The 23,035-nt window shown below is 38.4% G+C and overlaps 2 protein-coding genes across 2 annotated transcripts in view; one reads left to right on the plus strand and one right to left on the minus strand.

Moving 5' to 3' along the window:
- LOC113681719 (katanin-interacting protein-like) overlaps window positions 1-7,920 on the plus strand; it is a 29,527-nt gene extending 21,607 nt beyond the window's left edge. The window contains exons 39-53 of the mRNA XM_089184261.1: window positions 431-470; window positions 949-1,095; window positions 1,463-1,541; window positions 1,642-1,683; window positions 1,854-1,969; window positions 2,627-2,688; window positions 2,947-3,112; window positions 3,325-3,394; window positions 3,490-3,592; window positions 4,054-4,121; window positions 4,633-4,883; window positions 5,264-5,365; window positions 6,147-6,307; window positions 6,805-6,902; window positions 7,269-7,920. Of these exons, the coding sequence (XP_089040387.1) occupies window positions 431-470; window positions 949-1,095; window positions 1,463-1,541; window positions 1,642-1,683; window positions 1,854-1,969; window positions 2,627-2,688; window positions 2,947-3,112; window positions 3,325-3,394; window positions 3,490-3,592; window positions 4,054-4,121; window positions 4,633-4,883; window positions 5,264-5,365; window positions 6,147-6,307; window positions 6,805-6,902; window positions 7,269-7,315 (1,552 nt within the window). The 3' untranslated portion in view covers window positions 7,316-7,920. The remainder of the gene's footprint in view (window positions 1-430; window positions 471-948; window positions 1,096-1,462; window positions 1,542-1,641; window positions 1,684-1,853; window positions 1,970-2,626; window positions 2,689-2,946; window positions 3,113-3,324; window positions 3,395-3,489; window positions 3,593-4,053; window positions 4,122-4,632; window positions 4,884-5,263; window positions 5,366-6,146; window positions 6,308-6,804; window positions 6,903-7,268) is intronic.
- A 4,484-nt stretch (window positions 7,921-12,404) lies between these two features.
- On the minus strand, window positions 12,405-17,742 carry LOC149038933 (TNF receptor-associated factor 5-like). The gene is made up of 5 exons (XM_089185722.1): window positions 17,600-17,742; window positions 15,759-15,810; window positions 14,916-15,014; window positions 14,115-14,279; window positions 12,405-12,616 (listed from the first exon to the last, which is right to left on the minus strand). Exons 1-5 carry the CDS (start codon window positions 17,740-17,742, stop codon window positions 12,512-12,514), a joined length of 564 nt encoding a protein of 187 aa, XP_089041848.1. The 3' UTR covers window positions 12,405-12,511.
- Between the last annotated feature and the right edge of the window lie 5,293 nt (window positions 17,743-23,035).

Consider the following 23,035-nt stretch of genomic DNA (forward strand, 5'->3'; position numbering starts at 1 on the left):
ACAGTTGAGACTTGTCTAGGTTTGTCTATTTCGTGCGACAAGAGGCAGAAACAAAACATAAACACAGATCTGTTGATGATTACGCTGTCTGTGACTGAGTTACAACGACTCCGATTTGTTCTTTGTAGTTTGTTGCATCCTTCTATCCCTTCTTTCAGGCCAATTTTTTGCTGTGTGTCGAACGTTCCTCGATTATTTTGGATTTGTTTTAAGACACTTACCCGCTCAGTAATTCAGACGCATGGGATAACCTATCGCGATTTGGTCACTGACAAACTTCCCAGCTTTACACAGTCCGTTTTAGTGAGCTCCCTCTAATAGTTACCTTTTTTCCGGATTGGCCGTTGAGGTGACTTTGATCTCGATTTTACGACCATTGGAAAAAAGTTGTCTTTTTTTGTAACCTTGAGTGCGCTCTTTTAAACTGCAGAGCCAGTGGTGTCCTTGGAGCTAATTATGCCTTTGGCGACGTAAGTAACCAATTAGCTGGTATAAAAACAACTGTTTCAAAAGGCTTTTAGTCTTTAGTTTTCTTGTATTGGTTTTATTTCGACGGTTCTATTTTGATATTGGAAAACACAAAAAGCCATATTACTTACATTGTTGGCATAGTTAATCATTTGGAAAGGAAAACTTTTCAGTTGCTTTGAGTTGCTCGAGTAAAGTAACTCTTCAAGCAGTTTCTCGAGTTGTCGATGATTCAAGTTTATGACGTTATCCCCTCTGAGCGAGTTACCTACCTGATAATAGTAGCTTTTCATCACAGTCCTACGAAACATAAATGCCTCTTCTTAATATACTTATGATTTACTCGGAAAGTTTCATTTTCAGGCGAGAAAATCACACAAGGCACAAGAATCCTAAGTACTACTTTTCAGTAGACGTACTACCCTCCTCCTAAACTTCGGTTAGTTGTGTTCTGTAATTACTCTCTGTGCCTTTTAACAGACAATTATGTTCACGATGGATGAAGACATACTAGAAGCCATGGCCCAGTATGACCAGACGTATGAGGGAGACGAGGAGGACGAAGACGAATTACTAAGGAGCCGTTACTTTGAACGGCCGTCCACTGCTGATCAGGCAGAGGAAGAGGTTAGACGTGCACAATTGATTAGATCTGTTGTCATGTAGTCCAATGTGTTGAGCTCCCCACGTCTGTCTGCGGACAAAAGAAACTCCCTCCAGGAAGAAGCCTTGTGTATGCATTATATGATTATTTTCTTGTTTGTGGCTTGTTGATTATATAAAAAGGGCTGCGCTTACAATTAAAGAAATTGCTTAGGTGAAGAGATGGTTTATTTTTTTATTCAGTCGCGGTAAAACAAGGATGTGAAATAAAAAATAAAAATTTATCGTTGGAATATAAGATATAAGTCCTCTACCTCACTTACTTTGCTGATGCACCTAGAACTGAAACGGCTGTTCATATTAATTTGTGTGTTTCTCTGTTTCCTGAAAGACAAGTGGAGATCGACCGCTTACATCGGCCAAACAGCATATAAAGAAATCAGAACCCGCTTCAGAACTTATTTCTGGAGGTTAGTCGTCTCATGACTTTTTATAGATTGTCTGCAACGTTGGCTAATCCAGAACATACTTCTTTGAAGTGATTTCTCTTCTGATTTTCTGAATTAACAGGAGATATAACAAACAGTTCTGCTGACTTCTTAGAGGGTCAAGGTATGTTTTAAAGTATAGTTAAACTGCTAGGAGTGTTTTTCTCTAGTTATAGGCACACACGGAACGAAACAGATCGACATGACAGGGTGTCTCGACCCAGCACCTTCCCGTTGAAACGTCAGTTAAACGCAAAAATCACTTTGGTGTTATTTCTGTTTTTGTTTGATTAGTTCTTCAGTTCAGTTTTGTCTCGACGTGGGGAGATCCGTACTACATGGGACTCACTGGAATCGAACTTCTGGGGCCTAATCAAGAATCCATTCCTCTTTCATACAGCATGTTGAAGGTAAGATACGATGTATTGTAAAGCAAGAGAAAGAACTGAAGGAATAGAAGAATATAACAAGCTTCTTAGTATTTGAGTCATTGAAAAGAGTGAGTGTTGGCGTCGGTTATATGGATGGATATAACGAATTCGTCTAATAAGGACTGAGCACTCATTATTTTAATTTTGGCTACACTCGCAACTTATTAACATATTAACATATTAACATATTAACAAACAATGGTAATTTGTTAAGGGAAACTAAGGTCGCAGTGGAAACGATCTTCCTTTAACATATCACTCAAGAATCGAACAATACGTTGACGAGTAGATATAATGTTTCTAGTCTAAAGTGGTTGTTGACGTACTGAAATAACATCTAATATTGGATTTGGCAGGAATAAGAGGACGCCTTTTTGACCAGTCGTCCTGAAGTCTGCAAAATGTTTGAATTTTAGTTTCTAATAAGAATAAGAAACTCGAGAAAATGTTTATTTGGATGGGTCATTGTGTTGTCCTTTTTATGACCAAAACTTCCTTGCTGGATTGAGAACACCGGGATGACTTGATTCTTTTCTACAAAGAAGAACGCGAGAATTGGTTCCTATTGTACACAAGTCAAAGTGTTTGTCTAAAAATTGGTGTTCAAATGATTTTTTCCCTAATTTATCTCCCAAGGCGTCTCCAAGAGATCTTAATGACCTTCCTGAATATGAAGATGACGATAGAACTCTTGATAAGTAAGTACTCGGGTCGATTTGTTGAAGCCTTTGAAAACAAGCTGGTTTAGTGTCACCTTACTGACCTGGTTACAAGCTTTACCTTTGCTTTTATTTAATTATTTTTACTGGATTGCTCCGGTATCACAACTTAAATCTCCGTGGATACACTTCTTGAGTACTTAATGGCATCCCAGTTCGTATAAATCCGGGAACGGAATTTTCTTGGTTTTTCCCGTACCTTCGTCTTGATTAAAGTTTTGATTGTTGCCCCAAAAGATTGATAAATGGAACAAACGTGACAATGAGTGATGAACACATGTGGCTGATACCATTCACTGATGGGCAGGATCATCTTCTGACAATAGACCTGGGACACACCACCCCTTTGGTGGGATTCAGAGTTTGGAACTACAACAAATCCACAGATGATTCCTTCAGAGGGGTATGTATTTCATTGACAAACGAATTCGATGAAATCTGTTAAGTGCACTCCAACTTCTGAAAAGCAAGTGGAGCAACCTTTGCGCAAAGACATGCAGCTGGAACAGGAATACAGATGATACGTGTCTCTCTATACCAAGTTTTTTTTTTATATCATGAAGTCTGTGATTGCTATTTTGTAAGTTTACTTATGCTTATTTTTATTGTTCACAGGCCAAACAAGTTCACGTTAAGCTCGATGATAGGAATATTTCACCACCTGAGGGATTTCTCTTGAGAAAAGGTGAACCGATTGTCTAATATGGAACACATTTCCACAATATTTATAGACGTTCTTTCGTCTAACATCTTTATATTTTAATGACATTTGTTTTTCAGGGCCGGGTAACATGCATTTCGATCATGGGCAGGATGTTTTCTTTATTAAAATGACAAGAGGATATGCAGTGCATGGTACTTCGACCAAGGACGTGGAACGCAGGTGCAGTTATAGTTTCTTTGCCACTGTAAAGGAATTTGCTTTTTTAACGGTGTGAAAGTAACGAGGCGTAATGCATTAATGTAAGTGTCTTTTATTTCCGACGTTTACTGTTTTATGGTCAGTTGTGGTAGTTGTTTTCACATCGTGCGCAGTAAATAGTTGTTTTCACCTTCGTTATTCCCTACTGATTCAGTTGAAATGATGCCAATGTTTTCTTTAGAAAGGTTATTTAGCAAAAGGGTGTAATTAACCACCGACGCCAAAGCTTACCGACAGTGACCTCAAGCTATTTCGAAAGATCGATTACTATTCGTTATATGCACCGAAGTTTTAACCCAAAATAAAACTTATCGAAGCAAGATAAGCGGGATACACAATCATTACTTGATATCGAAGCGTTGTTATTAACGTTCAATGTGTTTCCTATTTTGTAATCTTACTCTGATTTATTCTGTCTTTAGATCTGAAAGCAGGGTGAATTTGAAAAAGCTTATGCCAGACTATGAACCAACGTTGATGCCTTGTGGCTGTATCCTTCTAGTACATAGACTGATCAACCAATAAGTAGTTCAAACAGTACATTGACAATTTTCTCCGTTAACTTAAGCAAACGTGTTTGTCAGCATAATGGCATTTTCTCTATATCATTAGCTTCAAAAAGGGAGACTTTCTGTCAGTAACAGTTACGATTTCAAATTGTGTCTTTGTGCGGTTTTGTTTCAATCAGTTCGTTCAGGCAGATTTGAGACAAATTTGCGCTCGTCTTCCACAAAGTGAAACATCTTCGAAATGTCTCAATGCTCAACTGTTAGGTAAATCAATTATTCCTTACTTAAGTGCAGTTTTTACTGTTCAGTTTTCTGAATGTGCAATAATAACGGAAATGTTTTAATACCATAAGCCACTTCGCTGCCCCTCCCTTGTAATAATTGAGGTAGTGAATATGGACCTTTTTTCGGGTAAAACACAATTTTGTTTCAATATTAAGAGGACAAAATAGATTACTACCTGTGAATTACTTTTCCTTCACTTGTTACCAGTCGTATTTCAGTTTCAACTGTTTTCCACCTGGGGTGATCCTTACTACGTCGGTCTTAACGGCCTTGAATTTTACGATGAAAATGGCTACAGACTACGCCTTACGGAAAACAACATAACCGCGCATCCTCACAGTGTGAACGTTTTACCAGGAGTGGTAGATGATATAAGAACTCCTGACAAGTTGATAGACGGTGTGAATGACACTTACGATGGACGGCACATGTGGTTGGCTCCCATCTTACCGGGATTGGTGAGGACCGTTTGCATTATTAGTTAAGCGTCACACACTCAACAGCAATGGGCAGATGAGAACTCCCGACGTAGATACATGCATGTGAACGTGACTTCAGTGCGTGAAATCCCGAGTGGCAAAATCGCGAACTGGCTTTATTTTTGCGTCCCATTATAAAGAACGTCGCACAAGTTTCTATTTACGGAGCGACCTGAAGCCAAATAAATGCAGTTGGGGAATGTTTTTTGCTAAATGATTCCGAAACGATACTCAACAAAAAAAAAAAACTTGTTAGGAAAATACAATGCTTTTCAGAGAATCATCATGATGATGATTCTCTCAGACCATGTACATACTCTACACTAAGCTTTTAAAAGTTTTCTGATCTTCGTTTTCAGATCAATTTGATTTATGTGGTGTTTGATGAGCCCGTAACAGTTTCCATGGTAAAAGTTTGGAATTACAGCAAAACGCCGATCCGAGGAGTTCAGCAGTTTGGGGTAAGACTTGTCATCACACTTTAAGAATATGAGTGTCATTCCAATTATGGTTTGAAAAAATTTGCTTTCCCTAGACGTGGATTTTCCTTCTGATATTTTTTAAGTTCCCTAGACAGTCGCTCGCTGTCACCCATTACCAAGGAAAGAAACTAACAGCAAAATGTATCGCCAAGGAAGAATAGTGACACAAATAACTTTGGTCATTTGTCCCAGCTTTGGCTTTTTCAGGGTTCCGAGGGTCGTGGGAGAGGCTGGGAAAGTCAAGAAATTCGTTTTCTTACTTTAAGATCAAAATGTATGAATGAGATGTGGGTAATAGATGCCATGGAAATGAACTAAAATGTTGGGAGGAGGGAACAAAATACTGGGTCGTGGAAGTCATAAAAAATGTAACAGGTCAAGTCATAGAATTGTATAAACTCCAAAGAATACGAATACCCCGTTTTTGTGCACACTGTTTCAGTTTTGGAAAATACTATTCGCCTAGTCGTACGCAGCTAGGAATCTTAAAATCCCTGTCATATGTGCTTGATCTGAATTTCACGTTGTTGTTTTGTTAGCTGTAGGTGGATGACTTGTTAGTGTATCATCTTACCACAAGTCCCGGCTGTAACCAAAAGAATTCTTGATCTTAATTTTTTGTTGTTGTTTTTTTTTTTTTTGTTAGCTGATAGTGGATGACTTGTTAGTGTATCATGGTATCCTACCCCAAGTCCCGGCTGTAACTAAAGGAATTCTTGATCTTAATTTGTTGTTTTTGTTGTTGTTGTTGTTTTGTTAGCTGCTAGTGGATGACTTATTAGTGTATCATGGTATCCTACCACAAGTCCCGGCTGTAACCAAAGGAATTCTCCCCAACATAGACATGCCTACTCCACACCACACGATACTGTTCACTGACCAAGAACAGATCGCTCTTGCGGAACGCAAAAATGTTCTCAGGTGAGCCAGGTGAAACTTATCAGTGTCCAGCGGTGTTAATGAAATAAACACTACAGTTGGTATTATTCCCGTTGCAGAACTTGTCAGGATGGTCAAAATGTTGATTGTCCTCGGTACCGTTTTAGGTGTTGTTCTGACACTATAAGCACATAGAATTGTACTTGTGTCTCTATGATTTCAAGTTCTGGGAAAATTTAATGGTGTATGTGTGAAAGGAAATCAGTTGAACAAAAACGCCCAACGAAACATTAAAAAAATGAAAAATAAAGATAAATATGGGCAATTTGAAGGCCAAGGGCGCACGCTTTGTCGTAAGAAAACAAATTCAACGTAACTTTCATTTTCTCTTAGGGAACAGAAGCGTTAATTGTCGTTACAACGGTGTCATGTAGTTATTAATGTGCGAAGTACTTGTCTTTGTCAAGCACTTTATGAGCTAAATCTTGAAAAGTCTCGCGACCGTTATTTGTCTGTTTGTTTGTGCGGTTTTATTTTAGCAACAAAGGAGGTGAACAAGATGTCCAGCTGACAAATGATAAAAGAATTGTGTGTCACTATAGTGATCCAAAGTCAGCCGGCAAAGTCGCCGATCCTGGTACGTAACAGAGACGTAGACTGAAATAAAAAGGATGGTAAATTCAATATGGGAAAACTTCCATTTCTAATTTAGAGCCAAGGTAATACAGGTTAGCTCCAAAAAGGTTCTCTCATCGGTGTGGTCCTTTCATTATTTATGTAAACTCTGTCCTCGAAGAAGCCCTCTCTAGATCATCAGAGTTCTCTTGAGGTGCCTGATTTTGGATAAACTTTACCTGACTCAGTATAGACATTTTCTCCACTGGTTCTAGCAGAATTTAAATGCCTGTTTTGTAAAATTTAATTGTGCCTTGTACATCGGCACTGTTTCCTTTACATCTTCCTTTACATGCAATAGCTGACTGCTGTCTTGCTTTATTTTCAGCTCTGCGACCTATGACAAGTGTTCCAGCTCTACCAAAGAAAAGATAGACACCGCTACATGTTTCCATTCGTGACAACAGTAGCTTGAATTCGTGACAAACCTCCTGTCACGCTACCACCAGGCCAGAAATACGCAGGAAGTCGAGCATTAGATTTTCGCGATCACTTTTAAAAATGGAGTTAGCAAAGCGCGCCGAATGTCTGTTAGATCCCGCATGATCCTCGGTTTTGTCCTTATAACACAGGGCGTATCTTTGAAAGACTTATGGTTAATCGTCATACTCTTCATCGTTAGGTAACCACTACAACTGTGTGCAATTGAGATCACTTGATAGACCTTTTACAGACATTATAGCTTGCAACACCTTCAAAGGGAATTGTACCCGCGCAATTACCTGCATGCACTATAAGTGCCTTTTTTCTTGAACGAACTTGCTTTCACTTCCAGTCTATGGATAAGAATCTCCCAGAAAGAGATAGTTGAAATAAGTTATTTCTAATTTCTATACATACCTTATCTGCATAGCAATGGTTGCTCTTAATAACCATCGTCGAGAAGATGAATTATCAAAATGCCGTACCTTTTAAATGTACTTGTGAACGGAAATTGAATTCAGACAATTTGATTTAATAAAGGTACTCTGTAAGGTAAACATTCTAGACCTCGTTAACATCCAACTCTAACCCTTTCGAGTGTTGGAGTAGTCGCTCAACTAAGCGGTGAGGGCGATTTGACGTCAAAGCAAGGATAAAAAAATAACTGCTCTTTCTCCCTCTTGCGTCTGTTCCTTTGTAAACTCCTCTCTAGGTCTTACCTTGCAATCTGAGAGCCGAAGAAGGTAAGGTTAGATTAAAGTATATTTTCAAATATCCTATCCCTTTTTTTCCCCTGCCCTTGAGACATGACCCTTTGTTAGAGCGTAGTTCAATCCCACTGGCTTTTTCCTTTTTTAACTGTCTGTGAACACAAGGTGACAGTTCTAACCTTACTTTACGGTGATACGATACCCCACTCATTTTTTTCCCAAAACAGCATACCAGTGGTCAATGAAGCTTCATTTTGAGACAATTGCGAACATATTTAAAGTTGAGGATTCACCAAGAATCTTGTGTGAATTGAGAGCAGAGAGACACTCTAGAAGACTGGTTCTGAGTTAATTAAAAGTTTTGTATTAAGGAAGGATCAAAGGAATGAATGATTTTTGTTTATTCGAGTTAATATATTAAGATCTTTTAATGAATACTTGAATTTCTTAGACCATTTGTGCTACGTCTTCATTTCTAAACGCTATTTTCGCTTACTTTACAAAGCATCTAAATAGATCATAAACAATATAAACTACTTTAATTGCATTTCTCATATTACAATTCAGTACAATCAAGATAGCAAGGCACCCTACTCATTAACATCAGTTTCATTCTGGGAAATACTAGAGTAAATTAAAATTCTGTAAAACATCGAACTGAAATTACACTACTGTGACTCTTGTTACTTTCCTGCAACTTGCTCGAGCAAGTAACCAATCAGATTCTGCGAAATACCAAGATCAATGAGTGAGTAAAAACTAAAGTGCTCAAGAGCCATACTGGTATAAATGTAACAGCAAATGCTACAACCGATATGGATGGATTCAAAGGCATTTTCTTCCAATCATTTGGGCTAGACGTCCAACCCAAAAGCCCAAACCTGATGAGCTCAAACAGAAATTGGCTACTGGGAAATAGAAAGCGCTGATTAACTGTTTTGCCATTCAAGTAGTTTTTTAACTGATTGCTCAATACAGGGTCAACGTTTGTACTTACTGTAATTATTCGATTTAGTGCCCAGGGCGCTTATTTACTTTTGGTACACCAGGAGAGGTCGCTTATTCAAACCAGGGCATTTATTTCCTTTTGAGAAACAGTGGAATGTGCAGAAAAAAGCTTTGATGTTTATTTTAAAAAGATAAAGGAGACTGAAAAACTGACTTCTTGTCATTAGATCCAAGGACAAAAACGATCACCCAAGCACCAATCATCACAAAATTTTGCGACGAAATCATTTGTTTCAATGAACACAATAAGACTGAGAAGACTGTTCCCCAACTTGGGCCACAAATCGTTCTCTTTAATGTGACCCTTCCTTAACATGAGCTACAAATCGTTTTTTGCGACTCCTCCCCGAGCGACTGGTCGTTCTCTTCGCTGTGACTGTTCCTTACTTGGGCCTCTAATCGTTTTATTTGCTGTGACTGTTCCTTAACTTGGGTCTCCAATCGTTCTCTTTGCCGTGACTCTTCCTTAACTTGGGCCACCAATCGTTCTGTTCGCTGTGACTGTTCCATGACAAGGCTGACCAGATCATTAACCTGCAACCGATTGGCGTCGAGGCAATGGAGGGCTAAGCTTAAGTGACGGTCAACTTGGGACATTGAATGAGAACTGGTGTTTGATCGTGGAAACTAGAAAGATCAAGATGATTTAAGCTGTTTTTTGAAATCGACGTAACTCTCAAAGTCGTTCATTGAGGTGCATTAGTAATCGGCGCCTTAACCAAACCATTGCGCAATGCTTATCCTACAGGACTAACTCTTTTAACGATTTACTCTGGAAAGCTGGTTTACTAACTTAAAACAGCTCTCCTCAACAGGTGTTAACTACTACCGGCACTATACAAACGATTTATTCGCTACACTAACATCACAAAAGAACCGACCAGAACGACCCAACTTTACCGACAGATCGAAACTGACCAATTACGACCGACGTAGTCCACTTTAGTCTAAGAGACAATAACATCACGGCTTAACTGACTAATCAGTTTAAGGCGAAGAAGGCCTAGTACATTCGACTGAAAGTAACTATTCACTTCACTCTGATGATGACTTCCGCACAGGTTATCTAAACCTCAGTAACTACTATCATTAACACAACAGTCTTTCTCAGGACTATGCTCACCCGCACGATTAGACTGCACTATCAGAAGAGATGATTGGTCCTCTTGAAGTTTAATAATTTACACATGTTACCCCCGTGTTAAAATCATTTACTGTACTGCGATGTAAATTAACTTTTTTGAACCTCAGTGAGCAACCATAACCTGTGACGCCTTTGATCGATAACGGTATCTGATTTTTTTGTCTTATAAGCTTTTGTAGGACAACCTTTCTTGTCACAGGCTTATTGCCCGTATTTTTCCTCGCCCCGTAAATATACTACACATGGTATGGTATGGTTTACAAAATAAGAGAAATAATTTTCAGGCAAGTCCATACCATAGCCTCGCATCCTAAGTTTCTGTATTCACAGTAGACTTCAGTTTCGGGACATTCATCGCGAATGTGAACCTCAAGCTATAAAAAAAAGCAACAACAAATATTATTAACCGTTCGTCATGAATAGTTAAAATGAAATGCAAGATTGCTTAGCTTTTTGTCCTAGTGAAGACTTCAGTTCTGGAAACACCAGATCGATCTATGATCTGCAACGATATGGCTCGCATATAAACATGTTAAAAATATTTCTGGATTAACCCTAATCTTCATGGCTGAACCTAATATTCCTTAGCCCTTTATTGTTTAAGTGCTTATGTCACGAAATTTTTTTTTTGCGTAAATATCTAGCTTATCATATGTACAAACCAATTCCAATAGAAGACACATTTCAAAAAGCCCAAAACACGGTTTTCTCGGGCCCTAAAGTGCTCTTATTTTGTCTTTAAAGTGTCCCGTGGACTGGTAACGAATTAGTGATGATGTAGAAAACTACGAAAACTCTCAGTTGACACTTACAAATTTCTCACTTCTCTTGTAAATTGTATCAATAAACGTTGAAATACTCTAGAAATTATGACCGATAGCGATGTATACCAAGCTCTGCCGAGAGTTGTGATACATCGAACTCAAGTAGCAAAGAATAAATGGAAGTTGCTGGCAAGGTTCAGCCCCACGAAGGAGAACCGCGTGCATCAAACGAAGATTTCGACGAAAACTGACAAAGGCGGTTCCTCGCCTGCGGTTTTCAGGTCAAGAATAGAACAAAAAACTCCCGTTACTGAATATTTAGTTTGCTGGGTTTGTGTTTTGTTTTCTATGGCGAAATCTATGTTACGAATGGGTAGTGTGTTCGTTTCTGTTGCCATACCATACCATACCACCATTCCTTCGCACTAAGTGCGGCGAGGGTTCCCCTTGCTCAGTGCTCTAGAGTTTATTGCGGTGCTGTTATCACAATGACATTGTTACTGTTGCTACTTTTAGTTTCTTAAGAGCAAGATGAATTGATGGCTCGTGGGGTGGATTTTTGAAACCTAGGTTAGGGAAATACACGGCCGCTTCGGGCTTGTGTTTATGCCAGCATCCGCCAGAGGTTTCGCACTGTTCACGCAACAGGATATCGGTCAGCTCAGGAAAGGGCTTGATCTTTGTTACAAATGACGTAGTTCTGTTATTAAAGTACGACGGAAACTACAATTGGTTCGATTTTCATACGATAAGAAAAGCGCAACTGTAGTCATGTGGAAAGACAAGGAATGTAAGTACACCTCTAGCGCGTGAAATAAACAACAATAAGGAGCTCACCATTCTTCGCTTGCGAAACGCCAGCCGAAAAGAATGTTGAACAATCATGTTCGGTGTGGGAACAGGCCCCTTAATCGGCATTGTTTTTAGCTGAATTCATTGGTTCTCTTCGAAGCCGGTACAGAACATCAGACCGATGACATTGAAGAGTAAAATCTCCTCGATAACAACGATCGAAACGCATCCATTTTGGCCATACAGCTACATCCTTTGGAAAACAGTGTATAGAAATACTTGGTATATGTGTATTATTCTTGTAGCTAACATCATTGGCGCTCTGGCCACGCAATACATTCGTCCTTTCATCCGGATTTCTCCTCCCTCCATTAGAGTTGCCGACGTGTCTTCACAGTTTTCTACGTCACAGCTATATAATATGATCGTTTTGGCTGCGCGCTTTTTGTAGACACTTTTTGGCCACCAAATCGTACTTTCCGTGCACAAAAAAGTGGACAAGAACTCGGGTGCTAAGGTCGATTATTTCTAATTTGAAATACAGCTATCAACCAGAAAATACCAAAAAAAAATTCGTGTCATGGACACTTTAATCTCCGCCTAAAAATTCAGATGGCCTCTACATGTTTAATTGGACGATTGTCGTAATATTTGAACTTCTTCTCTGAGAGACAGACTGAGGCACACTCAAGGCAAGTATGCTATTTCTGATAGGAGCCTTTATGCCCGCTTATAATCGGTGTAAACAAACCTTTTCTCGTGGAATCGCTCCAAGAACGCAGTTATTGGTGCACTTATATTTAACAGGAAACTTTGGGCAATCTTCTAAATGGTCCTGGAGAACAAAGGAGAACATGTTTTATGCTGCGTAACACCTGTACCGCGAACAACCTGCAAACTGTTTGATTTACCAGTGAAATTGGTTCTCAATAACAGCAGATAACTAAGCGACAGTTAAGTAATTTTCAATCATAATTTGGGATAAAGTTTAAGAGGTTGTCAAACCTTCTCGCGACTTTCTCCTGAAATATACTGAATTTGATGAAAATTCTCAAGACGTTTTTAGCGGAGAAACTACCAAATCGACTTTACAAATATATTAAAGGAATGAATTCTCTTTCTCTTGAAAATGACGGTGATTTTTGGCCGTTTAAAGGGCTCACGTCGTGCACACTTGAATTTTCCGAGATGCACAGGGCGTAGAAAAATGATTAAATGTTTTGAGCATTTCCAATGTGATCAACGTCACAAAGCTATTGATTTATCAGAACTGTTTTTAGCGCTCATACAGTACTTGATTTAGCTTTGATAAATGGCTAATAACACCTTTTAATCAGCAGTCTTAATACTCAAAAGTATTGATATATTAGATGGAGAGTAATACATGGGCGCGCTTAGATACGGAATTTCTCTTCGAGTGTTCAACTCGATAGCTCACGAAAGAGCGCAGTGTACGAGTGAGATTTCGAGTTGAACACGAGAAGAGAAATTTCATATCTTCAAGCAACCATGTATTTTTTTGTTTATCATATAAGCACAACAGCCCTTTAATGACAAGACCTTATTAATGTATGAAAATAAAAGGATCGACAATCCCGAATAAGAAAAGTAAAGTGCGTTGGCCAATTCAGGATGAAAACATGCGTTGATCATTACAAAAACAAACAATGGGCCTAATTTTCAGTAAACAAAATTCTCAGTTATTGACCTGGTCCTTACCGACAGAAGAAATCTTTTTGGTCCACGGCCAAAATCGGCCTGCGGTAAATCTTCTAGTCGTCGATTTTCGTTCTCAGCCGCGAGAAATGCTCTTACCAAAGTCACTAAATTCGTAACTTTCGGTTTTTCTTTTCGTATTTTGATTTTCTTCCCCTTATAGGACGTCATTGTCTGTAAGCGATATGGAATTTTTTAGTGTTTTAGCAGCCCTAATGCGCAATAATTTCGTTAAACGACCTTGGATTGAGAATGGTGAAGGCTTTGCCGTTCACTCATCAACCCGACCGAGTGGCGCGAAAGGCGAGTGATGCGTCAGCAGTTGATTGGCGAAATCGAACACACGTAAAAAATATATTGTATTTTTTCACGTGTGTTGTTTCGGATCTTCTCAGAGGAAACAGTGTGGCTGGAACATTTTTTTTCTTAGACGTTCTCATAGAAGAAGATGTGTAAATATATGAATTACACAAGTTGAAGGCTAGCACTAAAAGAATTACAGCTTCCGGAGAGACACTGATGGAAAGTACCCTTTGCTGTGGTGACAACTTAGCAATATAATTAGGTCTAAGCAAATTTCATTGAAAATTCATTTGTTTGTATGAATGTCTACATACCCGCTTTTCATGAAGGACGAATGATTCTTGACAATGTTCACAATTGATTTTCCTCCAATAACATTCAAATGACTCGTGAACTTTTATGTCTACCTTAGTAAGCCTCTCTGTACATCCTGAGTTTGAACATTGCACTTCTTTCAACAGGCATTCTGACTGGTGTTTCTACAAATGTAAAATACAGAGTTTTTATAGACAATTTATAATGGGAAATAAATAATTCCTTAAATCAACTGAAGGCCAAATTGAACTGGCCCGCCTAAATTTAAGTTTCGTCAGTTATGGTTAGCTTTAATTTAAGCGTCATAAATAACGGGGTTCACTAATTAAATCTCCGCGGCCTTGTTACTGATTTCCTTTAGTTTAGTTCCGAAAAAAGTGCGGAAAACCTCATTGTTTTCCATTTTTCTTTCCTTAGCTTTTGAGCGTTAAAGTCTGAAAAAGCTTGTTTTTGTTATCTTAAAAAAATGCTGATTCTTTGCACATGTCCCGTTAACATTCCTCATCAACACCTTTTTCGCTTCAATTTCCTTCGTTCGGAAGTAATTTTTTCTTCCATTTTGCGTAAATCTGACACGCTTTCAGTTCAAGTAAAAAACCTTACTTACTGGTGGCACGAACGTAAATTTCCTCAAATTGAAGCTAAAATGGCAAATTTTAAAGTACGTTTGAACAGAAGTCCGCCGGTTCGATTTCACTTCAATAGACTGAAATGTTAGAGTAGGATAAGTACACCGATTTTTGTTTAAGAAAAGGTCACGAATAATTAAGTTTTTTTCATATCAGACAGCTCAGTTATACCTCAACAGCACGCAGTTCTCCAATCCATGAACAGCCAAAATGAGGACACTTCACGGTCAAATCCATTATCTCGCGACGATGGGCAGAATCTAGAAATATCTGCCAGAATAAGAATTATTTCAAATTCATATCCGAGTAATCCAAGTCCAAGTGTAATAAAGCAATGTTAGAGCGGCTGGGACTTTCAGTGGGCCATACATGGGCTCCTACTTTGGCCTTTGTTTCATCTGAAAACACCGTTACCCACTCTGAACTTGCGAGCATTTCTTTTAAAACATTTTCTAGTGTTTCTCATGCTCATGGAACAAAAAGTCACAAGATAAAATCATATTTTATGTACGTATAAGCTTTCAGGGCCGCTGATTCAATGTCGAGCGACAAAAAAATTACGAAATTAGATATCGCTATATTTTCATAACACAGAAACCCGCGACGCTGAAACCTCTTCAGAAAATTAATTTTTAGGTCTGTCTTTCTGAAAAATTGTAATAGCCCTTGTTATTTTGGATTTTGAATTTTACGACGTCACGTGAAATCGCAGATAATGGTGGCAATCGTAAAGCACATCACGACTGCACATGCCGATACGCACAAAATATCAGTTTTAAAAATGGCATATATATTTTGAAATACTTCAACTATTAATACCAAATACGTTAACTATGAAGATCGTTTCTGATAATTAAACGGGAGGTTTCCTTTAAGAAACTTAAATGTGAGTGAATATTACGAAGAGTTTCTTTGGAACAAAAACTCCAATAGAAATGATTTGCTTCAGGCTATCTGACTTTCTCCTCACATATTATATGCGGTTAAGTGACCTGTTTACATAGAAACGCTTACCTTGTCACGTGACAATGGTTCCCTATCTGCTGGACACAATGGCGAGGGGCGTCTGTCAGAGAATAGAAATAGAAATGATATGTTTTTTTTAGAATACAATTCATAATTGTGAAAGGAAACCATAGTCATGGTGGCATGAGTAGAATTAAATAAGTACAGTAATGGAAATTGAGTGGGAAAATGAAGTATTCTAAATCAGAACATTGCTCTTTTAAGGAAATGAAAATGAAAAACTTAATCTTGACCTCCGAATCCTTATAACTCTCGTAAAAATGCGTTGATTACTAGGACGAACTGAAGATGCTAAATTTAGGATATGGATCAATTATATTTTGTGTTCCAGATATAGTTGTTGTACAGCGTAAAATGCCGGTGAAATGGAAATGTTGCAGAGTCTGTGTCCACATCCTACAATCTGAACTGGATCCTTCATTGGTAGATGGCACACGAGACATTCACAGTTATCAGGAACTTTGCCCGTGAACTCGTAGTCATATCCGCCAAGTTCTGGTAAGTTTGGGCTCGCCGCCATGATAGTTTGGCTATCGACGGGAATGAAACCGAAACAGGAAGTTTGAGGTGGGTTGCGTGATATCTCCCAATCCCCATCTTCCTTTCTCGAGAGAGAGCGTACAGCAAAACTCCTGGGGACAGGTGATAGTGGCCTTTGTAGAGTGGTGGGGGAGTTGGGGTTGTAAATTTGACAAAAAAAGACGCTCAACACGTACTCTTTAAATGCGTAGCATAAACATATCTATTTAATCCAAACCAAACGTTATGTTTCATTCAGAAGACAAACCTAAACAAAACAAAAGGAGTAGGGTAAGACGAAACCTTTGATTCGTGGAAGATTTGATTCACTTTTGGTATTGTAAACATATCTTTTTCTCCCTCTGTAAAGTGAAGCTCCTAAATTTTGTATGCTCCAGCAAGATGTCACTGATTCAGTACACCAATTATCGTCATATGGCGATTAACTGGCTGTTGTCGTGACTTCTCGTTTATCTATTTATTTTTGTTATCTAAAGCCCTGTTTTTTCATGGATGTTTCCATAACAGAGAGGTTTATACAAGAGTTCATGTAAGACAGGTCGGTAGGAGAAAAAAAGATAGGATTGTATGAAGGACAGAGTTTGTCAAGGATCGTATGTATTCTCTAAAAGAGAGAGGAGAGAGGACACTGGGAATGATGATGGATGTCTCCGTAAGTGAAAGGTGACTAAAATAAGCCAGTCTGGTGCGTAAAAACTGTGAAGAACTGGTTGCTTTAATCGTGGCATGTACTTGTTATTCGATTCGAAAATACTTAGAGATCTTCACAGTGTATTTGTCCATGTGATAGTTTGCAAAGCAGCCGTCTAATTAGGGCGAGTAAACGTTACGTGTCCGCAATCGTTTATTCGACCTCTCATCATCAGCTGTCGCTTTAGCGAAGCGTTTTATGATGAACCGAAAGGCAAAAAATATTACAAGATTCCTTCTTGACTATAACCAAATTCATACCATAGACATATACTCCTTTCATTACATTATTTATGCATATTTACTGGACAGCACCTACCTCTTCAACTTAAAATTCTACAAGCCTCTTTAAACATAAGTGGACTGAATCAACTGTAAAAGCGTGAGCCGGAGCCATAACAGTAAACCATTTGCGTAATAACAACAAACACAACATGAGGTTTCAAGTCAAAGTTTATTTCAAAGTCAGATAAAATAAGGGCCAAACAGATTTAAACCGCGTTTGACAAAACAGCTTTAAAAAATGTTTAAGGTTTAATATGAATGGGTTTTAAGTCATTACCTTTCTTATGAAGGCTGAACTGTGTCCTCTTCCTTACCTTGCCGTGATGGGAATAGCATCGTTACCTATATGAGATATGTTATATAACTCATTTGCTGAGGCAAACATTGTACCAAGTTCGTAGTCATCGGTTATCGTAAGAGCATTTAAAGCTGGGTTAAAGTCAATCACACGCGACATGTTATCGCTCTCCTCCTTGCATGGATTCTGATCAATTATTGCTACGTGTATTTTTTCATTAAATGGCCATGATAGTGACTCGTCAAATTCTCAAGGGATATTTATGATCAAAAGAATAAGAAAAACTGAGCCCCACTCACTAAACTCTTCGAGCATCATTTGATTCTTAACATGTATCCGTTTGTCCACAGAGAAGAGGATTCTACATATATGCTATATGTTATATAACTTGTTTTACCCCTGTTTTTGCTCTACCAAGAAGGGCTTGAAAGTGGGGCACTTTCCATACAAATGAATCATTGGCAATCTCCAGCTTCTCTATCTGCTCTGACTCTGATTTAGCCGTCTAGATCACATGCTCGTATTATGACGCTTTAGAAAACAATTTTCCTGGCACCTACATTTAATCAATTATAACTTGTTTTTTCACCTTTTATCACAGAGAGCACAATTAGAGTTTAGAGGAATCGTGGAGTTTGTTGTATGTATTTGAGAAATCACACAAAGGGCGAATAACATAGGATCTTGATCCGAGAAATCATCATGGTTAGTTGTTTCGTGTACGCAGTCAGTCCAGTAGCGAAATAACGAGTTTACTTACTTCGACTATTTTATATAGACAATACTGGCTTTGACTGAGTTAATATGGGAGGGGTCGAGGATGAAAATGTACCGTTCCTGCGTAGGGTGATGTGGGATTTTTTAAACATCTTTCGTCATTGTTTCTTTCAGGTGATGCTCAAGATAGGATGTTATCAAAAAGAGAAGAACACGTTCAGCCAATAACATAACAGACCAAGGAGTATGATGAGAGGTACTTCAGTATAATCTTAAAGTTAAATTCCCAATCTCTGGGATGGGAAGTTTGGTCCAAGTTGTATGTTGTTGGAGAGGACTGACTTTTTAAGGTGGACTTTACGTCAGCTAAAAGGTGGTGGTGTGGATGAAATAAATTTTGAAAAACGTTCGTTTCGAGCACTTGGCTAGCGTGGGTGCACATCTGCCAAGAGTTTCATTTCATCACTGACACAAGGCAACATTATCTCTAGCAATTAATAACTGCTTATTTCGGGTGTGAAGCCGAGGATCGTTTACAGTTGTAATACAGTCGCATTACCACTATTGATAGTGTAAAAAACAACTACTAAAGTGCAAGGAACTCCGTCATGGAACAGTTGATGAGGTTATCAAATTCGTCTGTTTTCTCTTCATGCTCTTTATGCTTTGCAGTATTTATTGATAAAAATCTATTGCTCAGTTCCACTGGCAATATGTCCATAGCTTGAGAGCTATCTCTCATTAATAGCGTTGCAAGACGCGCGTTTCTCCGCCGTCGGAAGATTTGAGACGAGTCGGGGATAGGTTTGCCGAGGGTCTGGTCTCATTAATAGAAAACTCAAGCAGAGATGTTTTTGGGACGGAAGAAGAATAAGACTACCTCTGGCGCGCTTTAACGCTAATGTATAGACTGTAAGGTCTGCGTTTTAGCATTTTAAACCAAACTGTACTGACCAAAAAGGTGTATTGAACAGCAGGAGTAAGAACTTTTCACTTCCGGCTGCCGTTTGCGTCCCAAAACGTTGGTTCCTTAAGCCCTCTTTTATCAGTCCCAGACCCCTTGAAGACCTCTCCCCGGTCTGCGTTGCTCCGAGCCCGATACTTTTCCGCGGCCTAAACAAAAGTGCGTACTGATTGGCTAATGAATGAGTGCCAGTTCGTAGGCAAGAATATCCATGATCTTGGATATTGCTGTCTCTATAGAAACGGTTAGAGTTGCTGGTGAAGACTTGTTCAGGTTTGTCTATTTCGTGTGACAAAAGGGAGAAACAAAACATAAACACAGATCTGTCGATGATTACGCTGTCTGTGACTAAGTTACAACGACCCCGATTTGTTCTTTATGGTTTGTTGCATCCTTCTATCTCCTCTTTCAAGGCAATTTTTGTTTTAAAACACTTACCCTCTCAGCAATTCAGATTCGTAGATTAACCAATCGCGATCTGGTCACTGACAAACTTCCCTGTTTTAAACAGTTCGTTCATGTTTACTCTTAGTTCCTGTAAGCTCCCTTTAATGTTTACCTTTTGTCGGATTGGCCGTTGAGATAACTTTGATTTGGATTTTACGACTACTGATCGAGAGGCGCCCCAAGTGATTACACCTCTGGAAGTAAATGATCTTTATTTGTGACCTTAAGTGCGTTCCTTTAAACTGCCGAGCCAGCGGTGTCCTTGGAGCTGATTATACCTTTGGCGACGTAAGTAACCAATTAGCTGGTATAAATTAATTTAAAAGTTTTATAGATTTTAGTTTTCTTGTAGTGGTTTTATTTCAACGGTTATATTTCAATATTGGAAAATACAAAAAGCCATCTTACTACCAAAGCATTGTTGGAAAAGCTAATCGTTTAAAAAGGCAAGCTTTTCAGTTGCATTGAGTTGCTCGAATAAAGTAATTCTTCCAGCAGTTTCTCAAGTTACCAACACGTAGCCTTTCATCACAGACCTACGAAACATACATGCCTCTCCTTATTACACTTATAATTTACTCGTGAAATTTTATTCTCAGCCAAAAAATCACATAAGGTACAAAATGCTAAGTATTACTTTTCATTAGACGTATTACCCTCCTCCTAAACTTCAGGTAGTTGTGTTCCGTAATTACTCTCTGTGCCTTTTAGCAGACAGTCATGTTCATGATGGATGAAGACATACTGGAAGCCATGGCTCAGTTCTGAAAGTTCTGCTGACGTCCTATAGGGCCAAGGTATGTTTTAAAGTGTATTTAAACTGCTATGTTTTTTCTCTCGTTATAGAACCGCATGGGACGAAATAGATCAACATGATTGGGTGTCTCGACCCAGCACTTTCCCGTTGAAATGTCAATTCAGAAGCGCAAACGTTTTTCTGTTTTTCGTTTTTCCTAGTTCTTCAATTTTGTCTCAACATGGGGAGATCCATGCTACATGGGAATTACTGTAATCGAACTTCTGGGACCTAATCAAGAATCTATTCCTCTTTCATTCAGCATGTTGAAGGTAAGATACGATGCATTTTAAAGGAAGAGAAAGAACTGAGGGAGTGGAAGAATATAACAGGTCAGTGCTTGAATCATTGAAAAGACTGAGTATCGGCGTCGGTTATATAAACGGATATAGCGAATTCGTCTGAAAAGGACTTAGCACTCATTCTTTTAATTTTGGTTACCCTCGTAACTTATGAACAAACAGTGGTAATTTGGTAAGGGGAACTGAGGGCGCACTGGAAACGATCTTCATTTAACCTATAACTCAAGTTGGCTACTCGAGAATCGAACAATAAGTTGAAAAAGAGATATATTTTTTCTTGTCTAAAGTGGTTGTTAATGTATTAAAATGACAACTAATATGAATTTGGCAGGAACAAGAAGACGCTTTTTTTACCAGTCGTCGTGAAGTCTGCAAAACATTTCAATTTAAGTTTCTAAGAAGAAAAGGAAACTCGAGAAAATTTTTATCTTCATCGGTCATTGGGTTGAACATTTTATGACCAAAAAATCCTCGCTGAATTGCGAACACCGGCATGACTTGATTCTTATCTACGTAGAGGAACGCGAGAATAAGTTTCTATTGTAAATAAATGAGAGTATTTGTTTCGAAAAATTGGTGTTCAAATAACTCTTATCCCTAATTTATTTCACAAGGCGCCTCCAAGAGATCTTAATGACCTTCCTGAATATGAAGATAACGATAGAACTCTTGATAAGTAAGTACTCGGGTCCATTTGTTGAAGCCTTTGAATACAAGCTGGTTTAGTGTCTCCTTACTGTTTTACCTTTGCTTTTATTTAATTATTTTTAATTGGGTTGTTCTGGTATCATAACTTAAAACTCTATGGATGTACTTCTTGCGTACTTAATGGCATAAAAAAATAAAAATAACAAAAATCTGGGAACAGAATTTTCTTGGTTTTTTCAGTACCTTGGTTTTGATTAAAGTTTTGATTGTTACCCCAACAGATTAATAAATGGAACAAACGTGACAATGAGTGATGAACACACATGGCTGATACCATTCACTGATGGGCAGGATCGTCTTCTGACAGTAGACGTGGGACACACCACCCCTTTGGTAAGATTCAGAGTTTGGAACTATAACAAGTCCACAGAGGATTCCTTTAGAGGGGTGTGTATTTCATTGACAAAGAAATGGGATGAAATCTGTTAAGTGCACTCCAACTTCTGAAAAGCAAGTGGAGCAACTTTCGCGCAAAGACATGCAGCTGGGACAGGAATACGGATGATAGGAGCTACGTGGAAAGTCAAGTGTCTCTCTATACCAAATTTTTTTTTTTATCTCATTAAGTCTGTGAATGGTATTCTGTAATGTTATTTTACTGTATTACCCATGCAAATTATTTTTGTTTACAGGCCAAACAAGTTCAAGTTAAGCTCGCTGATAAGAATATTTCACAACCTGAAGGATTTCTCTCGAGAAAAGGTGAACCGATTGCCTAATATGGAACACATTTCAACAATATTTATGGACGTTCTTTCGTCTAACGTCCTTATATTTTAATCACATTTGTTTTTCTGGGCATTTTTCTCACGGTAAAAAGATAAAACCACATGAGGATATGCAGCGCATGGTACTTCGACCAAGGACGTGGAACGCAGGTGCAGTTATAGTTTCTTTGCCACTATAGAGGAATCTGCTTTTTTAATGGTGTGAAGGTAACGAGGTGTAATACATTGTTAAGTGTCTTTTATTTCCGACGTTTACTGTTTGATGGTCTGTTGTCGTAGCTGTCTTCAGTAAAAGGACATATTAACCACCAACGTTAAAACTTACCGACAGTGACCTCATACTCTTTCGAAAGATCGATAACTATTCGTTATATGTTTTAACCCAAACTAAAAAAACTTACTTAGTTGTTGCGTTGTTATTTAAGGTTAATGTGTCCTGTTTAGTGTGTCCTGTTTTGTGATCTTAAATAATCTCAATAATCCTTGTTTCAATCAGTTCGTTCAGGCAGATTTGAGACAAATTTGTGTTCATCTTCCACAAAGTGAAACATCTTCGAAATGTCTCGATGCTTCAACTTTTAGGTAAATCAATTATTTCTTACTTAGTTTTCACTGTTCAGTTTTCTGAAAGTGCTATGATAACGGAAAAGTTTTAATTTCATAAACCACTTCGCTGCCCCTCCTTAGTAATAATTGAGGTAGTGAACATGGAACTTTTTTCGGGTAAAACACAATTTTGTCTCAATATCAAAAGGGAAAAATAAATCAATACCGGTGAATTACTTCTCCT

The sequence above is a fragment of the Pocillopora damicornis genome, chromosome 10 (assembly GCF_964200805.1).
Source record: "Pocillopora damicornis chromosome 10, jaPocDami1.2, whole genome shotgun sequence".
NCBI lineage: Eukaryota > Metazoa > Cnidaria > Anthozoa > Scleractinia > Pocilloporidae > Pocillopora > Pocillopora damicornis.